Source organism: Palaemon carinicauda, chromosome 42, assembly GCF_036898095.1.
Source record: "Palaemon carinicauda isolate YSFRI2023 chromosome 42, ASM3689809v2, whole genome shotgun sequence".
In the NCBI taxonomy this organism is placed as follows: domain Eukaryota; kingdom Metazoa; phylum Arthropoda; class Malacostraca; order Decapoda; family Palaemonidae; genus Palaemon; species Palaemon carinicauda.
The window spans coordinates 33,991,329-34,009,158 of record NC_090766.1 but is presented as its reverse complement, the minus strand read 5'-3'; the positions used below and the strand labels follow the sequence as shown (position 1 = coordinate 34,009,158).

Below are 17,830 nucleotides of genomic sequence, written 5' to 3'. Positions count from 1 at the left end.
AACCCAAGACAATGGAAAACCATGGTTAAGAGGGGTAGACATAGTTATCTATTTACAAAATAAACAACAGTAATACAATAGACCCTAACATAAAAACTAATTTGAAGGTATAAGTTTAGAAATATCTGCTCAATACTTTTATAAGTTTTTCATGAAAAACATTCAGTTAAAGACATTAAATGAGTCTCAATATTTCTACTGACTGAATATGATTTTCCCCAATTTTCACTTCCATGTCTGGTCTGTTATTTAATTGTTCTGAATCTACTTAATTTTTGTGGTCAGTTATGAAAGATAGTTCAAATAAACCATCAAGCTAAAAATCTTAAATCACACATTTAACCATAAGAGTTGGTTACTGAAATAAAATCTATATTTTTTTCACTTCCCTTTCTATTCAAGAATAATAGCAGACTCGAAAGAGAGAATTAGAAATTTTACCAATTTAAATCTTCCTTTGATTTGGAGGATTAAATTCTCTAGGCCATTCCATGCTTCTATAGGTAACTTGAAAACTGCTTTCTTCCTAAAGTCTCACCATTTTCCTCATGCCCTTATGTGGTACTTTTTTTCAATTTTCTGCTTAGCACAAGCTATGTCATAATTGTTTCCAGTCTTGTGTGGGGGATTGCTGAGTAATCTCCTCTATTATAGCATTCAGTTGCTGAATTATGTGCATAGAGTCACAAGTGCAACTGCCTCAGAATATTGGGTCTAGTCAGTACAGTTCCTTTGGAAATATACTATGAGATACAGGGAAAATATGACAAATTCGGAGATAATTTGTATTTTTCCTAACCATACAAACCTTAGCTATTTACATAGGGTTTACTTTCGGCGTAACTGAAAGGACGAGCCATTAGAATGTAACGAGGGTGTATTACCCCCGCGCTAGTTAGCGGGGGGGTAGGGGAGTGGTAGCTAGCTACCCCTCCCCCCTCACACACCGGTGAACTGCTTCACTTCACTTAGAGGTAGGACTTGCCTTGGGGGACAGGGCTGGCGGGCAAATATGTGTAAATAGCTAAGGTTTGTATGGTTAGGAAAAATACAAATTATCTCCAAATTTGTCATTTGTTCCGTAACCGAAATACAAACCACGCTATTTACATAGGGTGATTTACCCTTAGGAAGGGTGGAAAGTCCCCAGCCTTACTGGCTTTGGCTTACCCGTGGACTCAGAATCCGAGTGAGCAGCACTTGAGAAAAAGAGTCCCTGTACCTCGCAAGTTCTTGCTACGCAAGAAACGTGCGGCCTACATAACCTGTGTGTGGAGGGAAGAAGTGTGTCTTGTCCTAGGAAGTCGACCTGAAGTCCTTTAGCTGGAATTCTAGGCTAGGACTTCCCAATACCACCTCGTCAGGGTATGGGGGACGCGACAGTATTAACTCAATACTAGGAACACAAGGAAGCATGGTTTACCTGCAGAGGTTTGAGGTCAGCTATGCAGAGAACCCAGGATGCTGCTTTCCCCAAGAGAGGGGAGGATGAAGAGAGAAGTAAGGGCCAGACATACTTCTTTCATTCATGCAGACTAAAACTGGATAACAATACCCTCAACCTTCTGCTACCTGTCCAATAAGGAGCCTGAGGTTAGACCAGCTGTTGTGTAGCCACCACAGGGCCGATAGATGTATCGAGGCTTCAGTAGGTCACGTCCTGCAGGTAGTGGGCTGTGAAGGTCGTTAGACGCTTCCAGACTCCAGTTTGTAGAACCTGCGTCACAGAGTAGTTTCTCTTGAAGGCCAGGGACGTTGCAATGTCTCTGACATCATGTGCCCTAAGGCGACGTGATGGAAGAGGATCTGGATTCAGGGCGTGATGGATGATCCTTTGCGTCCAGGCTGAAAAGGCATTCTTGAAGACCCTCCTCTCCGTACTCCCTGTGCTCCCAAACAGGGCTTGCACGCGAGGACGAACTGCAGCTGTTCTTTAAGATAACCCTTCCGACTCCTTACTGGGCCTAGTAGGAGAAGGTCTGGGTCATCTGTTACAGAATGGAGACTCGAAATCCTGAAGGAGTCGACCGAAGGTCTGGGACTCCCAGATTTTGAGTCTAGTAACCAACTCAGGGACGAACCTGAACGTTACCTCCACCTATCCTCTTGAGTGGGCGACAACACCGTACAAGAGACCATGACGTTCGCTGACACGCTTGGTCGAGGCCAGAGCGAGCAGGAGCACCGTCTTCCAAGACCGGTGACGATCAGAAGCCTGGTGTAATGGTTCACAAGGAGATCTCTTAAGAGCCCTAAGAGCCCGACCCATGTTCCAGGAGAAGGTCTCATTTCCGACTGGGGCAGGTAAGTTCGTAATTACGTATGAGCGAAGAAAGATCCAGCGAGGAGGAAATGTCTATTCCTTTCAGCCTGAAGGCCAGGCTAAAGGCTAGGCAATAGGTTTCCACCGCCGAGAGCGACAGGAGCATCTCCTCCCGCTGATAGACAATGACTCCGCTATTGCTGGAATAGTGGCATCAAGGGGAGAGGTACCTCTCCCACCACACCAACCACAGAAGATTCTACACTTCGCTTGGCAGACCCCTGCGGAAGACTTTCGCAGGTGTCAAGACATCCACTCCGCAACTTGTTGCGGAACGCCTCTCTCTGTGAGGGGATGCTGGATGGTCTCCAGGCGAGAAGCCGAAGCGATGCTATGGCTTGTGGTAGATGTCGTAGTGTGGTTGTTTGAGTAGCTCGTGTCGTGGGGGAAGCTCTCTCAGGAGTTCCGTCAGGAGATGTAGAAGTTCCGGGAACCACTGCATGATGCCGCAGGGGAGCTATCAGAGTCATCGACAGGTTGACCGATAGTCTGGTCTTGTTGAGCCCCCTTCTCAACAGACAGAACAGTGGGAAGATGTAGACGTCGATGTTGTCCCACCGTGTAGAAAGGCATCTTGCTAGAGTGCCTTGGGGTCTGGGACTGGGAGTAGTACAGCGGCAGCTTGAAATTCAAGGTTGTCGCAAACAGGTCGACAAGGTCAGGACCTGTTGGCTACCAAGGGGGGCCGAAGACCACTCGGTACTCTCTATCTGTGAAGTCCTGCTCAGACTGTCGGAGAGCACATTCCTTGGCCGGAATGAAACAAGCCGATAGAGGATGAGTGGATTTCGGTTCATCTCAGTATCTCCACTGTAAGATGAGAAAGTTGATATGAAGAGGTACCTCCCTGCTTGCTGAAACGAAAGTCACTACCGTGGAGTTGTCGTCCGCGGAGTGACTCGCCAGGGTCTGTTGGAAGTGTTGAGGGGCTAGACTACGGCCTTCATTTCTAGCAGATTAATGTGGAGGTACCCTTCTGGTTCTGACCATAAGCCTGATTCAGAACGTGGACCCCTCCCCCCCTTGTTTTGACGAGTCCGAAAACAGCATCAAATGAGGGGAAAGGGCGAGAAGATCCATTCCCCTGCAAAGGTTCCATAGGTCAGCTATCACTGCAGGTCCATTCGTTCCGCAGGTCCCAAAGGGACCCGAATGTCCGGGGAATTGTTGTCTTGATTCCACCGGGACTTGGGCCGCCGACGCAGGGATTTCATCCTGAGGCGGCCGTTGGAACTAGATTGGCCAGGAGGAAAGGTGACCTGGGAGGCGTAACCAAGATTGGGCTGGAAGCTCTCCTCTTCTGAGGAAAGGTTCTGCGATTCTCCTCAGCCTTGCTATCCTGCCATCTGATGGGAAGACTTGGAGATTGGAGTCCAATATCATGCCTAGATATCCCTGTTGTTGAGATGGGAGCAGAGAAGACTTCCCGAGAATTACCATGATCCCTAGATCCTGGCAAAGTCCCAGAAGCTTGTCTCGGTGTTAAGGAGGGGTCGATTCCGAGACTGCCTGGGATAGCCAGTCCTCCAGAAAGAGAAGGAGACGGAAGCCGCTCCTGTGTGGCCATGAAGATAACAGGGTGAACATTCTGGAGGACACCTGAGGTGCTGCGGGGAGGTCGAAAAACACCGAACCATGAACTGGTATATTATTATTATTATTATTATTACTTACTAAGCTACAACCCTAGTTGGAAAAGCAGTATGCTATAAGCCCAGGGGCTCCAACAGGGAAAATAGCTCAGTGCGGAAAGGAAAAAAGGAAAATAAAATATTCTAAGAAGAGCAACAACAATAAATATCTCCTATATAAACTATAAAAACTTTAACAAAACAAGAGGAAGAGAAACAAGACAGGAGAGTGTGCTCGAGTGTACCCTCAAGCAAGAGAACTCTAACCCAAGACAGTGAAAGGCCATGGTACAGAGGCTATGGCACTACCCAAGACTAGAGAACAGTGGTTTGATTTTGGAGTGTCCTTCTCCTAGAAGAGCTGCTTACCATAGCTAAAGAGTCTCTTCTACCCTTACCAAGAGGAAAGTGGCACTGAACAATTACAGTGCAGTAACCCCTTGGGTGATGAAGAATTGTTTGGTAATCTGTGTTGTCAGGTGTATGAGGATAGAGGAGAATATGTAAAGAATATGCCAGACTATTCAGTGTGTATGTAGGCAAAGGGAAAATGAACCGTAACCAGAGAGGAGGATCCAATGTAGTACTGTCTGGCCAGTCAAAAGACCCCATAACTCTCTAGCGGTAGTATGTCAACGGGTGGCTGGTGCCCTGGCCAACCTACTACCTCTAAAACTGTTGTCTAAGTTGAATTCCAAATACTTCCTGGAAGACGGATGGATCGGGATCTGGAAGTACCCGTCCTTCAGCTCCAGTGTGCACATGAAGAGTTGTGGTCACACTACAAGCCTGATTGGCTCTGCTGTTCCACGCTGAACAAAGTATGTTTGACAAACTTGATCAGGGTAGAGAGGTCGAGACAAGTCTCCAGACTTCGGACGCTTTCTTACAAGAAAGAGTTGACTGAAGAAGCCGTGGGGGGGAGACGTCGATGACCTTTTGGAGAGGCTCCTCTAGAGCATGGTCTCAATTCCTGCCCGAAGGGCTAGCCCCTTTGCCGATCCCATGGCATAGGAGCTCGGCGACACTGGATTTGCTGTCAGCGGAGGTAGAGATGTAAAGAACGGGACGCGATTCCTTGGCTGATCACGGAGATTGTGCAGGAATCGGCCCCGGGTTGCTGCCACTTGAGCGCGCAACCTTGGGCATCCCCCCACCGGGGACCCTGCAGGGGGGTTGCCAATCCTAGCGTTTGTGGCCTCCGCCGCTCTCTCAGGATTATTGCTTCCCCAGAAGGACTTCCCGCCCTTCTTGCCTCTGACAGGAAGGGGCTGCTGTTTAGACACCTTGTCTTAGCTGCCGGGGCTGGTTCCGATGTCCTAGGCTGACGAGGCTGTTGTTGTTGAGGCGCTGGAGGTTGTAGGGTCTGGATGCAAGCGCCTATGGAGGAGCGAACCGTGATTCGCTTTCTCCATCTCTCAGTTGTCCGTTACCTGTACTTGGGCTCAAAACAAGGTCTTTCCAAGAGTGGAAGAGTGTCTGAGCTTGCCGACATCCATTTGGGATTTCCGAGAGGAACATCTCGGTCACTGCATCTCAATGCTTCAACATCGAGTTTGCCCACAAGTTCGAAACTTGGTGAGCCGGGAAACGAGATGCTCGTGCCCGAGAGGAGGAAAGTTTCCATGACCATCCTGGAGCTCTCCCTGGACAAAATCTCGGATCGCAGCAGGATGCCCAGAGATCCAAGCCAGACAACCAGCCACGAAGTGGCCCGCATGGCACACTTTGCGGCTCTCTTCTTGTTTTAAGATCTCCGAAGACGAGAAAGTCACCAGCCGGGCGGAGAACTTCTCGAGAGAAGAACTCCCTGAACTCCCTGGGGAGGCCCTTCCACGGAATGGTGGAGAGGAAGGGCTAAAACCAGGTTCTCCCATGATCTCGAAGTACCTCCTCTGCTGACGGCTGACAGACGCAGTGTCAGCGACTCCCGCTAGGGGAAAGGGAATCGAACGATCCTGAGGAGTAGAGATGATGGGGACTGCCCGAAAGGAAGAAGGATGTTGCCCAGACCTCTCTGAAGATCCTTCCTGCTCTTGTATGTGCCATGCTCTGCGTTTACGGGGCTTCCCGCCCTAGAAGATCGTGAACTGGAAGTACGCGCCCCAGATGACTTGCCAGGTTGCCCTTGTTACGATAACACGCTTCCCGCCCTACGGGAATAGCGGTCGAAATCACCCTGGCGTTCGCGCAATGGCAAATCGTTGGTTCGCGCGCGGGCGAACGTGGGCGTGCAGGAGCGTGGGTGCGAGGGCGCGCAGGCGAAAGTGCGCGTGGGCGCGCAGGTGAGGGCGAGCGCGGTTGAAAGGACGAGCGCTGGAGGTCGGGAGACCGATGGCGTGTAGGCGAGCGATGGCGCATTGGCGAGGGATGGCGCGTTGGCGAGCAATGGCGCGTTGGCGAGCGATGGCGCGTTCGGCGAGCGATGGCTCGCTGGCGGGAATAGCACTGGCGCTCGAGCGATGGAAAATCGCTGGTTCGCGCGCGGGCGAACACAGGTTTGCGTGTGCGCGGGTGCGTGGGCGTAAGGGCAAGCGCAGGCGGCCGGGAGACTGATGGCGCGACCTGGCGAGCGATGGCTCGTAGGTGGGCGAAGGCGTGTTGGCGAGCGATGGCGCGTGTTGGCGAGCGATGGCGCGTGGTCAAGCGATGGCGTGTTTGGCAAGCGATGGCGCGTTGGCAAGCGGTGGCGCATATCGACCGCTCGCGTACAGGAGAGTTAACGCGCGGGCGCGTAGGAAACCTACGATGATTGAGGCGTTGGCGTTGAAAACGCTTGTGCGCAGGCGACGAATCGCGCGGGTGCGTAGAGGATCGCTGGTGCGTAAGGAGAGCCCAGGGATGCCTGTGAGCGCCTGTGCGCTAACTTAGGTATCTCTTGGGCGGCGGTGAAGTAGAGGCGCTGTAAGTCTAGAACAACCTGTGAGCGCCTGTGCGCTAGCGAAGGAACTTCTTGAACTGCGTGACGAGGCAGGAACCAGGAGATCGTAGGAGCGTAGTTGTGTGGCCAGCTGAGAAATGCGCGGCCAGATGTATGAGAGATCGTCGGCGAGGAGGCGAAGGAATAACTCCTTGCCTGCGCCCAGATCCGAAGATCATGGGCGCGTGGGCGAACGATGGCGCGTATGCACATATCAGGAAAATGTCCTTGCCTGCGCCCAGATCCGAAGATCATGGGCGCGTGGGCGAACGATGGCGCACATGCGCATATCAGGAAGGTGGCGCAGATGCGAGCTGGCGTGCAGGTGTACGTGGAGTTCAGTGAAGAACAACCTCCCTGCCTGTGCCCAGATCCGGAGATTGTGGGCGCGAGGGCGAACGTTGGTGCGCAATGCGCACATCAGGAAAGGGTGACCAGATGTGCGCTGGCAAGCTGGCGATTGTGGGCGTTCAGGAGACCATAGGCGCGCATGGCGCTTAGCCGCACAGAAGGATTCAGAAGAGTTGGCGATCAGGTCGATTCAGCATAAGTCTGGTCCACAGCAGGAGACTTGCGCCCAGATCCGGAGATCGTGGGCGCGAGGGCGCGTTGGCGCGCATTGCGCACATCAGGAACATTTGCGAACTACTGCGGGCAGTAGGACGAGGTAGCACAGGTAAAAAAGTCTGGCACCAAAGGGCTTACTCCCATGTGAGATAAGCCCTTAGCACCGAAGGGACCGGCGCCCATTTGGAAAACGGGGTGGAGGCGCCCACAGCGCTACTGCGTCCAGGAACGGAGAAGGAAGACAAGAAGATCTGGCAGATGTCGAAGATCGCAGGTCTAGAGAAGCAGCAGCAACAGTCTGTTCTCGTCGAGGAGGATCCTCTGCGGCTGAAGATGAGGACGACCATGGACAGGACCACCATCATCAGTCCTCCGAAGAGGAGTCTCTGTTAGTGAACTCCCCCGAGGGGGAGAGACACTCGCAGGAGAGACCGTTGGACTCAGCTGCCCCCTCGAAGATGTTCGGAGGGGGGAACTGAGCCTTCAGCAACAACAGCAGTAGGGAGTCCTCCGAAGAGGAGTCTCTATGAGTGTCCTCTCTCGCGAACGAGAAAGAAGAACACTTCGTAGAAGAGACTGATGAAGGCGCCCCTTAGGGCCGTTGGATCAGCAAGCTGACCATAAAGAGCAACCCTCCGAAGAGGAGCTCCTGCAGTTGCTCAGCCCCTTGAGCGTAGCTGCAAGTGCGACCGCTCAGCACCAAAAGCAAAATCGCACTAACACCATGGTCCGGCCTTGCAACCGCTCAGCCCCTTGAGCATGGTTACAAAAGCGGTAGCTCAGCACCAAGAGCACAACCGCCCGAGGACCAGACAAAAATTAAGGTAGGAGAAGAAACCCCCCTGAAGGGGAAAAAACTCATACCTGGGAAGGTAACCTCCCTCGGAAGGGAAGAACCCACCCAAGGAGGCGAACCTCCTGAGCGTTCTATATGAACTAAGGAGCTGACAATTGTCACGGGAGAACTTCTTGGAGAAGGAACACGCCCATGACGAAGACGTAGAGGAGGCGGTAACGGCAGACTCCCCAGGACCCAACAGAACAGCTCTGCTTCGTAGGCACATTAGGCAAACGAAAAAACTAGATAGTTAACTGTGAAAATAAAACAATTAGTTAACATTAATTCCCCCGGGGGAACTCCGAAGAGGAACCCCCGCGGGAAAGAATAATAAGAATTAAATTACACACAGGAATGCGCCCTCCTTCCCCACTGCCACTCACGGGAAGGGGGAGGGAAGGCGGAGAACTGTAACAAAACAGAATTAAAACAATTATAAATATGTAATTCAACTAAGAATGTTACTAATCGTAAGAACGAATGAACCCCGAAGGGAAGCGTTCTACACAGAAGCTGAAAAGTTAACAAATGCAATTAGATTTAAATAAAAAAATAATTGAGACAAAATAAACGGAAGCAATTTAACCCACAACGGGAAGGAAGCTACCGTAATATGTAATAATAATAAAAAGGTGAACGAACTCAAGGAGAGAGAGAGAGACCTTAGTCAAACAAAACTCCCAAGTTCCCCACGCTGATAGACCAAGTTCCCCGTAGGGAAGGAGGAACAGCGGAGAAACATATTAGTAAGTAGAATCCAGCGATGACGATTCCCCACGGTGCCCGCCGAAGGGAGACCGAAGGACCAAGGGAGAGATCGCGACCCATGAAAAGTCACCGTGGCCTGAGACCACACGGAGAAGATGTCGTACAATGAGTGGACTTCCTACACACACACACACACAGCACAAACACTAAAAAGGAAACTTACTGTATTTCTATACTCAAATATATACATAAACATAAGAATGTTTACATATATATTAAGTATAAGAAAAGTAAGTAATTAGTAAGACAAAGCATTAATGGCTGCCATGCGAGGACGGGACAGAGATGTCTGTTCATTGTCCGAGCCAAAAGTGAAGTGAAGCAGTTCACCGGTGTGTGAGGGGGGAGGGGTAGCTAGCTACCACTCCCCTACCCCCCGCTAACTAGCGCGGGGGTAATACACCCTCGTTAAATTCTAATGGCTCGTCCTTTCAGCTACGCCGAAAGTAAACCCTATGTAAATAGCGTGGTTTGTATTTCGGTTACGGAACAAATGGCTATTCCAACTGTAACTATTATAGAATGACTTAAATAAAATAAAACCTCTGGATAATACCACGATGTTGAGATGAGCTCATGAGCAAGAATTTACAATTGTAGGAGGTTTCCAAATGTGAACTAAAAGTATCCCTTGTCCAGCATGAAGGTCTGGGAGCCATGAGTAAGATTAAATATGGGTTGAATTTATGAATTTGGGCCATATGACCTGGAACTGTGAATTGTGTAATTTGGAACTGCGAGGCCAATCACCAACTAAGTGAAGTTGAAGTTAAGTGGCTGGAAAGCTAGATGGAAGAAAAGTACATTAGTAGGAACCATGGTTTAGTCAAAGGTAAAAAAAATTGCGTGTAGCATGTTACTGTATTTTTATTACAGTACTAGCCAAACCATAAGCCTTGTTTTAAAAGCATGATGCTACAAGCCCAAGGGATCCAACAGGAAAGCAGCTCAGTGCAGAAAGGAAAAGGAGAAATACGGAATAAACGATATGAGATATAATAAATATACAAAATGTTTCAAGATCTATAACAACCCTCAACTGCATACCTATAGTCAATTTTTTTTAGTGAGGCAGAGTTGCACCAACTCGCAGGGGTGCCCTTTTAGCTCGGAAAAGTTTCCTGCTCGCTGATTGGTTGGATGAGATAATTCTAACCAATCAGATATCACGAAACTTTTCCGAGCTAAAAGGGCACCGCTGCGAGTCCATGCAAATGTGCTTCATTAAAAAAATTGAGTATGGTACTAGGTACAGGATGGTAGTCGGAATGATAAAAATTCATATGCAAATTGCATATAACTGGAAGTGTTTGTCCAACAAAGCAAGATAAGAGTCAGCACCTGAAGACCATACAGTAGAATAATACTCAAAAGAAGGTAGAATGAAAGAATTAAAACATTTCCTTAGGATAGACTGATCACTCAAAATCTTGAGGCTTTCTCAATATAGCAAATATTTGTGCAACAGAAGATGAAACACACTGGATGTGTTTCTCAAAAGTACATTTACAATGAAGAATCGCACCTAGAATTTTAAATAAGTTGTACATAATTAAAGAGACATTATCAATGTAATGATCAGGATGCTGAGGTGCCACTGTCTTTGATCTACTTACAATAATATAATGCAAACATATGAACTGTGAGTTTGAATAATAGTATTCAGAATTATTTGTCCACTTCCACCTGGACTCTGATCAATCATTGAGTAATTTCTAAACTGAAAGTTCAACCAAACTGAAGATCTACTGTCTACTTCAATTGATTTTCTCTATATCATCCTTCACCTTATCTCGCCATCTAATTCTCTGCCTCTCACTCAATCTTCTCCCCATAACAGTTTTTTTCCAAGCCCTCCTCACGCCCTCTCTTCAATTGCTTTCCTACCTAAATAACTCAAACTCAGTTTCTTGTAGTGTCTGCAACCTCCCCATCCTTGTGAGCTAAGGATGATGGTTTTGGGGGAGCCTATAGGTCTACCTGCTGAGTCATCAGCAGTCATTGTCTGATCCTCTGCTATTCATGAGCGGCCTTTAAAACCTTTAAACATGATAAGGATGTGTCCTTCCCAGACTGAAACTACTGTATACAGTATACTATGGGGCATGGCTGAAATAGAGAATGGTTAGGCCTTTCAAGAGAGCATCTTTACACCTTCTATATATAAGATTTGCAGTCAATACAATTCAGTCCTAAAGCACAGTCTACATAAATCCTTATTTTGTATATACAAAACAATCATTTATTTTGAATTTCCTTTACTCTCAAGAAAAAAAGTAATTCATATAATAAAACTTACCTAGTTTATTCTTGAGCTTTACAATTTCAATGCCATTTAGCTTTCCATTTTCTTTTCGAGTTTCCAAATAGAACATTGTGAGGCCTCGTGGTTTCTGAAAAGTAAAATAAATAAATGATTAACTATAGCTATGTGAAATTGTTTTTTTAACATTTGATAATTACATTATACTTCACTGGTGGACTTGAATATGTTTTAAAATACAGTACAGTACTGCACTATATTTTACTGTACTGAAATACTGTCAATTTAAAATCATGGAAATAGCTAATGTTTTATAAACATTCCCATGGAACTGAGAGTCTTATATAGTGGTTTGGTAAATCTACCTTAGAATAAAGCAATCAGACAAACGACAATTCAAAAAAAAAAGTCTAAACCTGCCTCACTATTCCTGAATAACCATGAAGTAGTTAGCTTGAGTTCATAACAAATAGTGTCTGCCAAAGGACTAAGTTTTCCCTAACACCAAATGAAGGGTTAGTCTTGTCCAAAAGTTCATACCTTCTAAAACATCTCAAATACCATAATCTTTAAATATTCAATAGAAGCAATATTCATGAAGTGAGCAGACTAAAAAAAACTTTAGATTCTCCCGATATGCTGGGAGAAAAACCTGCATAGGACCAACAGTTATTTTAGAAACTCATTGTGCAAGAGCTGAGATAGATTACAACATAGCTTACAGCTGTCTAGGATGACACAATTAACCTTGTTAATTCACAGTTGTGTTTATAGAATTTGGAAAATATGGTCTGAATTTTGGTGGCTTACTAGAAACGTTCCTGTCTGGACTAGAATTAGATTCTCTCTCAAGCTCGATGGTTTCTTTTAGTGTCTGCGCTTCAATATCCTTATGAGAGAAAGGATGGGGGATTTGGGGAGCCTATAGTTCTACCTATTGAGTCATCAGCAGCCATTGTCTGGCCCTCCATGGTCGTAGCTTGGGTGGAGAGGGGGCTTAGGCGCGGATCATATGTATATATGGTTAGTCTAGAGAATTGTCCAATTAGCAGGCCACTGTCACTGTCTCTTGCCTCTGGCATTCATAAGCAGCCTTTAAAACATTAAACTGTGATGGAAGATGCCATTCAATGCCAAAGTGTAACAGGAGGAGTTGGTTCACAAATCCTCATCGTGAAAAAGCTATATACTTTTACAAAATGGGAAAATGCAGTAAACTTGTACAAGTAAAGGATAGAGACAAAAGTACCTTAATAGAGTCTATAAATATCTGCCTGTTTAAATGTACTGTGTACTGAGAGTATTGCATTGATATTCTAGAATGATGTACACATATCTTTGGAGGAATTTTAAGACTGAATGGATTTTATAATCTAAAATAAACAACAACAAATGCAGCCATTCCTAGTCCACTGAAGGACAAAGGCCTGAGAAGTGTCCTTATTCATGTCTGGGATTTGGTCAGTTTTCATCACCACACTGGCCACTGCAGATTGATAATGATGGGAGACTTTTGTCTGATTGATCACAGCAAACCAACTAAGTATGGATGGCCCTGACTAGTACAGCACAAACCCTTTCACCAGATTGAGGTATCCCCAATATAAAATGAAATGGGGGATCAAATAAAATTTGTTCAATTGTAAGGGGCTCTACCTTTATACTAAACTTGAGGTTTCTGATAATAAAATACTTCATGACAGTACTGTACTTCTAATAGCAGGATATCATAATCTGAACTACATAAAACAAACTACAAAATCATGTTTGCTATTTATACATAAATTTGTTTTTGCCAAGTAATAACCTATTAATGTTGTAAACATCCACCTTCTTGGTCTTAATATCTTGACTACTTCTCTGGTTAACGTTGAAGTCAAAAGCGAAAGTATACATGTATCTTTTCACTTTCTAAGAAGTACAGGACTTTAATCTCATTTCAATAACAATTTCATCTTTCTTAGAAAATACTTATAATTCGGCACAAATAAGCAGTGCTTTTTAAAATCCTATTTGGAAATTTTCATCAAAGAAAAAATATAATCAACAAAAACTTATTAAATTGTATAAAGAATTAAAGTGCTATTCAACTACTATTATTTATAATTACATATCCAAAAATTCAGCCAAGAAATTAATTATTAAAATATGCAAATGCCATGCCCGATTAAAATTTCTCATTAGCTCTTGTTTTTTAATGAAAATGTACAAGATACCTTTATACCTATTGACACACTCACTGGTTCTGACTATGTTATAGAGATAAAGTGTGTCATGTATGATTAAACTCGTTCATAGGATTTAGTTACGAGAATGTGCAATGAAACGTTTTGCACTTATCAACATACTCACTGGTTCTGGTTGTGTTTCAGAGATGATATTGGCCAGAGTTAGTGTCATGTCTGAGTCAGTTGCAGAGCTGAACCACTTATAACCAAAGAGTAAGTGGGATCCATCTTCCTGCTCCAAGGCGACGGTCTCGGTTGATCCGCTGACATCGGATCCGCCTACAAATGTAAAAGGATATTGAAAGGGGTCCACCACAACTACATTGCATGCAAAGAAAAATGATAGTAAGGTCTCAAAAGATTAATTCAACATAGCAAAGGCAATACTAATACTCAAAAAATCTCAAGGGAAGACAAGCTACTTTACTTAAATGAGATCACAGTTCCATGATTTAAAAATAAGTAGCCATAACTAAAATGAGTGTTAACTGTCTAAATACCATTATACTTTTATAATCATTACTATCTAAGCTACAACCCTAGCTGATAAAGCAAGATGCTATAAGGCCAAGGGCTCCAACAGGGAAAAAAAGCCTATTGAGGAAAGGAAAGAAGGAAAAAAATAAACTACGTATAAGTATTGAACAATTAAAATAAAATATTTCAAGAACAGTAACATTAAAATACATCTTTCATATATAAACTATGTAAACAATTATATATACTGTACAGCAGTAAAAAAGCTCATTCAATGAATACCAGGATAGCATATAATTTAACAAAGTGTTATGCTGATATCAACAAACATAAAAAGTGTAATCAAATATGGCTAAGAGCACGCACTTTGTAATGTTGACACTTCATGTTCAAAACCATATATCTTCACTTCAGAGCCATAAGTCAATATTCATTTACCATTTCCATTGATTTTCTACCATACCAAAATTAATGCTTCTATGAGATGCAAGGATAACTAAAGCTTGTACCAAATTAGGAAAAGAAAATTTTCAGATTATTTCTTTACATCAGGGTACTACTTTACTTTTTAACAAACTAGAGATTATTTCTAAGAAGTCACTTTCCAGTACAGTATGCTTTAGTTTTATTTAATAAAAATATCTTTTTAACAAAAATAATTTTGAAAGTACAAGACAAGATATTTATCAACAAGAATAATCTTGATAATAGATTTCTTTAAATGGCACAAAAAGTCTAACACAATTTAAACTGCAGTAGTTAGTAAAATGATATTTTAATTATAAAATAAATTTTTGAATATACTTACCCGGTGAATATATAATAGCTGCTACTCAGCGGCTCGACAGAAAACACACTCAAAAAACTCGCGAGCGATCGCTATGAAGGTTGCGGGTGTGCCCACCAGCGCCAACTATCGGTCAGATACCACTCTTGCATGTAAACAAACCCTTCAATTCTTCTCGTCCCGCTGCGTCTCTATTGGGGAGGAAGGGAGGGCCTTTAATTTATATATTCACCGGGTAAGTATATTCAAAAATTTATTTTATAATTAAAATATCATTTTTAAATATTTAACTTAACCGGTGAATATATAATAGCTGATTCACACCCAAGGCGGTGGGTAGAGACCAGAGTTAATTAAGTTTACAGCGTATAAGCTAAGAGTTTTTGACAGTTATCAATATAACAAAACCAAAATATATAGGTACCTGGTAAGGAAGTCGACTTAGACGATTACTCTGCCTTGTAAGTCTGTCTTCCTCACGAAGCCCAGCGATCCTCTTAGGATGCTGAAAGACTCCCAGGAGCTGAAGTATAAAGGGTTGCAACCCATACTAACAGGACCTCATCAAACCCCTAATCTGGGCGCTCTCAAGAAATGACTTTGACCACCCGCCAAATCAACCAGGATGCGAAAGGCTTCTTAGCCTTCCGTATAACCCATAAAACAATATTAAAAACATTTCAAGAGACAGATTAAAAAGGATATTGGAATTAGGGAAGTGTAGTGGTAGAACCCTCACCCACTACTGCACTCGCTACTACGAATGGACCCAGTGTGTAGCAGTCCTCGTAAAGAGTCTGGACATCTTTCAAGTAAAATGACGAGAACACTGACTTGCTTCTCCAAAAGGTCGCGTCCATGATACTTTGCAGAGATCTATTTTGCTTGAAGGCCACGGAGGTTGCTATAGCTCTAATCTCGTGCGTCTTAACCTTAAGCAAAGATCGGTCTTCCTCACTCAAGTGGGAATGGGCTTCTCGTATTAAAAATCTGATAAAATATGACAAAGCATTCTTTGACATAGGTAAGGATGGTTTCCTAACCGAACACCATAACGCTTCAGATTTACCTCGTAATGGCTTAGTATGAGCTAAATAGAACTTAAGAGCTCTAACGGGACATAACACTCTCTCCAGTTCGTTGCCTACGATCTCTGATAAGCAAGGAATATCAAAAGATTTAGGCCAAGGACGAGAAGGCAGTTCATTCTTGGCCAGGAAACCAAGTTGCAGAGAATAAGTGGCTTTTTCTGTAGAAAAACCGATGTTCTTGCTGAAGGCATGAAGTTCACTGACTCTTTTAGCCGAGGCCAAGCACACCAGGAAAAGAGTCTTAAGAGTGAGATCCTTCAGGGAGGCTGAATGTAATGGCTCAAACCTGTCTGACATGAGGAACCTTAGGACCACGTCTAAGTTCCATCCAGGAGTAGCCAAACGACGTTCCTTAGAGGTTTCAAAAGACTTAAGGAGATCTTGTAGATCTTTATCGTTGGAAAGATCTAAGCCTCTATGCCGGAAGACCGAAGCCAACATGCTCCTGTAGCCCTTGATCGTGGAAGCTGAAAGGGAGCGAACCTTTCTCAGGTGTAAGAGAAAATCAGCGATATGGGCTACAGAGGTACTGGACGAGGATACAGATACTGACTTGCACCAGTTTCGGAAGATTTCCCACTTCGATTGGTATACTCTAATGGTAGAAGCTCTCCTCGCTCTTGCAATCGCACTGGCTGCCTCCTTCGAAAAGCCTCTGGCTCTAGAGAGTCTTTCGATAGTCTGAAGGCAGTCAGACAAAGAGCGGGGAGGCCTTGGTGTACATTCTTTACGTGGGGCTGACGTAACAGGTCTACTCTTAGAGGAAGACTTCTTGGAAAGTCTACCAGCCATCGAAGTACCTCGGTGAACCATTCTCTCGCGGGCCAGAGGGGAGCAACTAACGTCAACCTTGTCCCTTCGTGAGAGGCGAACTTCTGCAGTACCTTGTTGACAATCTTGATTGGTGGGAATGCATATAGGTCTAGATGAGACCAATCTAGAAGAAAAGCGTCTATATGTATTGCTGCTGGGTCTGGGACTGGAGAGCAATAGATTGGAAGTCTCTTGGTCATCGAGGTTGCAAAGAGGTCTATGGTGGGTTGACCCCAAGTCGCCCAAAGCCTCTTGCACACGTCCTTGTGGAGGGTCCATTCCGTAGGAATTACCTGACCCTTCCGACTGAGGCAATCTGCTAAGACGTTCAAGTCGCCCTGGATAAACCTCGTTAACAGGGAGATGCCTCGATCTCTTGACCAAATGAGCAGGTCCCTTGCGATCTCGTACAGTGTCAGGGAGTGGGTGCCTCCTTGCTTGGAAATGTATGCCAAGGCTGTGGTATTGTCCGAGTTGATCTCCACCACCTTGTTTCGAAGGAGACTCTCGAAGTTCATCAAGGCCAGGCGGACTGCCAAAAGCTCCTTGCCGTTGATGTGCATGCTCCTCTGACTTGAGGTCCACAGACCTGAGCATTCCCGACCGTCCAGGGTCGCACCCCAACCCAAATCCGATGCGTCTGAGAATAGAACGTGGTTTGGTTTCTGAACTGCTAGGGGAAGTCCCTCTCTTAGACTGATATTGTCGTTCCACCAATTCAGGCATGCCTTTACTGTTTCGGAGATCGGGATTGAGACCGCCTCTAGCGTCTTGTCCTTTTTCCAGTGAAAAGCTAGATGGAACTGGAGAGGTCGAAGGTGTAGCCTTCCTAGCGAGACAAACTGCTCCAGGGATGATAGAGTTCCTACTAGACTCATCCAATTCCTGACTGAGCAGCGTTCTCTCTTCAACATCCGTTGGATTATGAGCAGGGCTTGCTCTATTCGGGGGGCAGACGGAAAAGCCCGAAAATGTTATTTTTATTAATAAAATAAATTTTTGAATATACTTACCCGATAATCATGTAGCTGTCAACTCCGTTGCCCGACAGAATTCTATGGAGGGATACGCCAGCTATCACAATACTAGAAGGGGGTGTAATTACCAGCGCCACCTGTGGCCAG

At 45.2% G+C, this 17,830-nt stretch overlaps 1 protein-coding gene across 2 annotated transcripts in view; it reads right to left on the bottom strand.

The window, feature by feature from the left end:
• The window catches only part of LOC137633200 (acyl-CoA dehydrogenase family member 11-like), a 108,289-nt gene that overhangs the window by 44,239 nt on the left and 46,220 nt on the right, over window positions 1–17,830 (bottom strand). For both annotated transcript variants that reach the window (XM_068365360.1, XM_068365359.1), the window contains exons 7-8: window positions 13,663–13,817; window positions 11,347–11,440 (exon numbers count right to left, since the gene is read on the bottom strand). In XM_068365360.1, the coding sequence (XP_068221461.1) occupies window positions 11,347–11,440; window positions 13,663–13,817 (249 nt within the window). The remainder of the gene's footprint in view (window positions 1–11,346; window positions 11,441–13,662; window positions 13,818–17,830) is intronic.